Source organism: Vollenhovia emeryi, unplaced genomic scaffold (genome assembly GCF_000949405.1).
Source record: "Vollenhovia emeryi isolate VEMERY1.0 unplaced genomic scaffold, V.emery_V1.0 DF939511.1, whole genome shotgun sequence".
Taxonomy (NCBI): domain Eukaryota; kingdom Metazoa; phylum Arthropoda; class Insecta; order Hymenoptera; family Formicidae; genus Vollenhovia; species Vollenhovia emeryi.
Window position 1 is genome coordinate 27,667 of NW_011966855.1, and position 5,369 is coordinate 33,035.

The 5,369-nt window shown below is 52.9% G+C and overlaps 2 protein-coding genes across 2 annotated transcripts in view; one reads left to right on the forward strand and one right to left on the reverse strand.

The window, feature by feature from the left end:
- LOC105557356 (zinc finger BED domain-containing protein 4-like) overlaps positions 1-1,388 on the reverse strand; it is a 6,670-nt gene extending 5,282 nt beyond the window's left edge. The window contains exon 1 of the mRNA XM_012004572.1: positions 1,333-1,388. Coding sequence (XP_011859962.1) covers positions 1,333-1,388 — 56 coding nt within the window. The remainder of the gene's footprint in view (positions 1-1,332) is intronic.
- A 2,049-nt stretch (positions 1,389-3,437) lies between these two features.
- On the forward strand, positions 3,438-5,033 carry LOC105557357. The gene is made up of 3 exons (XM_012004573.1): positions 3,438-3,643; positions 3,750-4,098; positions 4,215-5,033. The coding sequence occupies exons 1-3, from the start codon at positions 3,438-3,440 to the stop codon at positions 5,031-5,033; spliced, it is 1,374 nt and encodes a 457-aa protein (XP_011859963.1).
- The last annotated feature ends 336 nt before the right edge of the window (positions 5,034-5,369 follow it).

A 5,369-nucleotide genomic window follows, 5' to 3' on the forward strand; every position in this document is an offset into this window, starting at 1 on the left:
CTCTGCGCACGTCACTGGCCTGCTCGGATTGGCTGAGGTAGGTGCTGCCTATGGTCCGGCGGGTTGTGCCGGCTTCCCTGGATGCGTTGCACGCATGACAAGGATATCCTGCCGAAGTCGGCGTGTGTGAGCATAGATTAAACACCGCGTACTCTTCGAGAGATTAGAGTTCCGTGAGAATTAATATCTTGGTGTTCGGAGCGCTCGCGCTCATGCGCTTTGAGCTGGCCGTCAGTAAATGAGAGTAAAGGACCATCTGTTGTTTCACACGCATCTCGAGCCCGCCTGGCGTGGGCAGATGTAATTGAGAACTGCCCATAAGGCGACAGATCGCGCCGTATTGTTCGAGTACGATTGGCGGTGTTCTTACGACACCTGGGCCATAATGACCATGAGGAATTTAGATATAGCTGCTTGATTACCGCGGGACCAACGTGTCGGACTGGTTAAAATCGCGAACACTGAGGGTAGGCTGAATTTGAGGGAGATTTTAGATTGTTTGGTTTCTCCGGCAATTTATTATTTTTGACCACGGGACGATTCGACCTACGGAGGCGCAGACGACGCGTTTGCGTTTCCTAATATGAGATACTCTGGCTGCTGAGTTCGGGGACTTGCCGCTGCGTGGCGTGGGGCCCTTGGCACTTTCTCGGATGTAAAATTTAGTCGTCGGGCTATATAAATGAGCCGGATAGTGTCGTGGCCAACTCGAGTGCCGCCAATGGGGTAACCACGGTTGTGTGCGTCATGACTTTATCGAATCGTGACGTTTTTTGATAACGGCGTGATCGCTGTAGAAGTCCTTAGGGACTCCGGCCCGGTCGTGTCGTGTTTTAAGGGGTAAACCCCATGTAGCAAACAAAGGCTTCGAAGGTAGAGCCCGGGTGTCTTGTATGAGTAGCGATGTAGTTATTCCCTGGCTATCATATACTGTGGCATCTTTGTATGATGTTCACCTTTCATCGATTAACCTAAGTCCTGAGCGGCTTGTTAAAGACGTACTAGATTGTCCTTCTAGGTAGTTGAGCATGGCTCTTACCGAGGTCCGTCCCTGAAGTCGGTGTGACTGCGGACGTTATCATCGCTAAATTAGTTCTGTAAATAGTAGGCGTACTGTAGAATATAGAGGCGATGGTGCGTCAAACTTAAGTCACTATCACTGATTTAATCCTGTAGGCGCGTTATGCGTTGTAGGGTATAGATTGTATATACTGTTGCCACATCGCTGTAAGATTTCTGTAAATAGTGTAAGATATAGATGCGATGGTGCGCTAATTTTAAGTCGCTACTGTACATACATATAGCGTTGAGGGATCCATAGTCGTAATTTACGACACTGTGGAATTACTGTCCCAGCCTAAGGCGTTAGGCACCGTGTCGAGGGGCATGGCTACAGGGACACTAATTTTGTGGTCGCAAACGGTCCCAGTAGGGTACCGGCCGCCCCCCTATTGTAAATAGGCTTATGTGGAGGATCCGGGTGTCCTCCACATCGACCGAATATTTCGCCCGGATATTTGCGTTGGGGTACCTCCCAGGCAGGGCGTCGGGTCGTTTGGCACCGGCGTTCTGGCTGGGTTGCTGGACTGATCTTCGGTACGACCGCCTGTCTATGGACCACGATTTAAGGTGTAGTGATTTATGGCAACGGACTGTCCCCGGACTTAGAGATTTTTGTGCTGTGTACCCCATTATGCGGCGTCATGAGCACAATAGAGAACACTCAGTCGGTGATTCGGAACACCGACGACCGGCACGGCGTTTCCCCGAACGAACTCCTCAGGCCTGGTAACCCTGAGGAGCTAACCGTGCCGTTAACAAGCAAGGGGATTACTGATCTAACTGACAAATCGGCGGCTCTGTCCACTCAAGAGGAAGACGGCAGCACGGCGGAGATGCTGAGCTGCGAGGAGATGGTGGACCCATTGGAGTTGCCTTTGTCTACGACGGATAAGGCGATTGCAGCTGGAAACATCGACCACCTTCCAAGTGCATCGTTTGGCGAGGCAGAGGGATCGAGAGCTGCGGAAATAGAAGTCTCAGCTAAAAGAAAGAGGGATTCCCCGGAGTCGCCCGAGGCGGTCTCGCAGGAGGTGATCTCATCGGAATCCGAGCCGGTCAGGAGGAGCTTAAGTGGCTCCGTCCACTAGTGACGTCGGATGACTCCCCGCCCGAGGAGGGGACGGGTGGTCGCCCTGTGGGCGAGCCAATAGTGATTTCTTCTGAGGACTGCCCGGTGGACGACTCATCGCCCAGACAAAGGAACCGGAAGCCCAGGAAGAAGAGGCTCAGGAGAGGCAGAAATCCGGCCCAGCCCAGGGTTAATGTTCCCAGTCCGGAGGTTCCTGCCTTGAGAAAAGACCCTAGAGAATCTTACGCGTCCTTGCCCTCCGCGGAGATAGCAGGCATGGCCAAGGTGTGGCTGGAAGAGATAGATGCGATGCGCATCAAGAGCAGCAAGCTCCAAGGCGGAATCTCGGGTGCGATTAAAGACCGCATCGCGCTTCTTAAAGACGTAATCTTGGTCTTTTCCGAGAGGGTGGAAGATGCCGGAGACGTTCCCTTTTTACGGAAGCGGAATGAAGATCTGTCAAGTCAGCTGAGGATGGCCAAGAGAACCGAGAGCCAACTCAAGGCTGAGTTGGAAGATTCACAGAAGCGTGTTTCCGCATTAAGCGCGGAATTGAATGCTTTGAGGGACAGGATCGGATCAAAATCCACCTCGCGAGACGACCCGGTCCATGGCGCCGCCCGTGGTGAAACAACCATCGGTCCCGACGGTGAAGCCTCGCGTTACCCGTAAGCACGGGTCTCGCGCCTTGACTGAGGCCGCTGCCCCCACCGGGGGAATCCACGGACCAATCGACCAACAAAAGGCTGGAGGACTATGAGGCTAGCTTGACCAAGGAGATGAGCATCCTCATGCATCTACAGAGGGACATTGCGGCCCTGAAGGAGAGGGCCTTCGACGACGGTCCACCACCCATGGAGAAGGGTGTGCCAAAGATTGTGGAGAACATCCAAATCCGTCCTCCTTTAAGAGCCAATAGTATGGCTCTTTTCACGGACTCCGAGGTCGTGGTGTCCTCGGACGGCCAGAATCCGAGCTCGTACCGGGATCATGGATATGGGATATGGGATATGGGATATGGGGATCATGAAACCCCGTATCAGGGTTGCTGCTAACAGAGGATTTCTAATTGAAATCTCTGGCGAAGATGGCTCAGCTAAGGCGGATGCCTGAGAGTTTCCGGACTGGATAGTTCCATTTCTCCGGATAAACTACAGGCAGCATTAATCGACATTGGCGGCTGCACGCTCGGAGACATCAAAGTGGGCGCATTTAGAAGATCCCCGGGTGCTCGGCTTGGGTGCAGTGCCCCTTGGCAGCAGCCAATCGACTGGCGGCGGCGGGTTCCATCAATGTAGGATGGACAATGGCGAAAATAGTACTCCTCAAGGCACGACCGGTCCAGTGCTTCCGTTGTTGGGACTTCGGTCACGTGAGGGGCGGCTGTCGCTCGCCGACAGAAAGAGGACGAGCGTGTTTCAACTGCGGAGGAGAAGACCATGCGCTGAGGGAGTGTTCGTTTCCCTCATGTTGCGTGGTGTGTCGAGACAAGGGGTTGAACCCGGAACATAGGTTAGGTACAATTAATTGTCCCAGTGCTCAACCCCGCGATCGGAGAGCGGGACCCACTCGACAGACTTATGGCTCTTAGGTTCTGCCAAGTTAATATTAATCGTAGCCGAGCGTCACAGGACCTCATGACGCAGTATATTCTCGAAAACAGAATAGGTGTCTGCTGCTTCGCTGAGCCATGGCGAATTCCCGCGGACAACGCCCATTGGATCTCGAGTTCGGACTCAACTGCGGCCATATTGTGGAGCCCGGAGTTTGTCGGGCCCGGTTGTGTAGTGTTCCACCGCTCTAATAACATCATTGGAGTGAGCTTCGGCGATGTGCGAGTGATATCGGTATACATATCCCCGAACATTAGCATTGGGCGTTTCTTAGAGGCTATTGACAGACTATCGGACGCGGTGGCCTCTGCTGGCGGTCCCGTCATTATTTGTGGAGACTTTAACGCCAAATCAGTATATTGGGGGTCCCCCGCTGACGACCGTAGGGGGAGGTACTCCTTGGTTTGGCTGACCAACTCGACCTGGTCCTCTGTAATAAAGGGAACAAACCCACATGTGTGCGCCCCCAGGGATCCTCCATTGTTGATCTCACGTGGGTCTCGGCTCAGTACGCGGACAAGGTCAAAAACTGGAGCGTCATCTGCGATATGGAGACGCTGTCCGACCACAGACTGATTGCGTTCGTAATTTGTGACCGTCCTGTAAATAATGTAAATAGCGCGAACATTAGTATTAAGAAACCATACCCGCGCTGGTCTATAAAAGGCCTGGACGCTGAATTGTTGGCGTCAACGTTTGAGTTCCTCAGTTCCGGTCTCGACGCGAATCGTTCGCCGGATTGTTTGGCTGACGACGTCGGAGCGTGGATCTCCGATACTTGCGATGTTGCGGCCAGGAGGGCTGGCATTCGCCCACCAAGGAGAACAACGTATTGGTGGAATGAGGAAGTCGCCACTACAAGAAGAGTGTACATCGCTGCTCGAAGGAAGTGCTCGAGGGCAAGAGCGTCTGGAAACCCAAATGAAGAGCTGGACAGAGTCTACCGGGTAGCCAAAAGGACTCTGCGGAAGGCGATCAAGATTGCAAAGTCCAATGCATGGAAGGAACTCCTACTAGGAGTAGAGGACGACCTGTGGGGCCTGCCATATAAGATGGTGATGGGCTGCCTTCGGAGGTCTTCTCCCGCTCTATCGGAGACTCTGAGCCCCGATACACTCGGGGAACTGATGGACTCGCTGTTCCCGGAAGGGGAGACCCACTCTCCGGACGAGATCTGGCACAACTGGGACAGAGAGCGCTTCGTGGCCGCGGATCATGTGGGCATCTTGGAGGTCTGGCCGGCCCCCTTGGGGAGCCGCCCTATGGACACATATTTTGCGATTGCCTGATATAAAACTGCGTTGGGTACAGATGTAAGTACCCTGGTACGAAGAGAGGGCTGCGCGTGAGGCCTGCGTAGCTTCTTATATACACAGCGAGATTTTGTTAAATGCGCTAGTGTTACTAAGTTCGGGCGATAATTGTAACTCTATAACAGTGGGATCTTTCTTGTTACACCTATCGCGTTCTTGTCGGTTCTGTTCTGTCCGTATAAATACATATATAAATGTATGTGTAGTTATTAATTGTATGTACACGTAGTAGCAGATGTGTGGTTGTCCTAATGGGAGGAAACACCTAGCCCTTTACTCTATAGGGGAGTTATTTATTTGAATGTTACCATC

Coding starts and splice junctions, on each gene's coding strand:
- LOC105557357 (XM_012004573.1), top strand. CDS start 3,438: ATGGCGAAAATAGTACTCCTCAAGGCACGACCGGTCCAGTGCTTCCGT. Junction 3,644..3,749: donor GGGTTGAACCCGGAACATAG/GTTAGGTACAAT, acceptor TATTAATCGTAG/CCGAGCGTCACAGGACCTCA. Junction 4,099..4,214: donor GAGACTTTAACGCCAAATCA/GTATATTGGGGG, acceptor GTGCGCCCCCAG/GGATCCTCCATTGTTGATCT.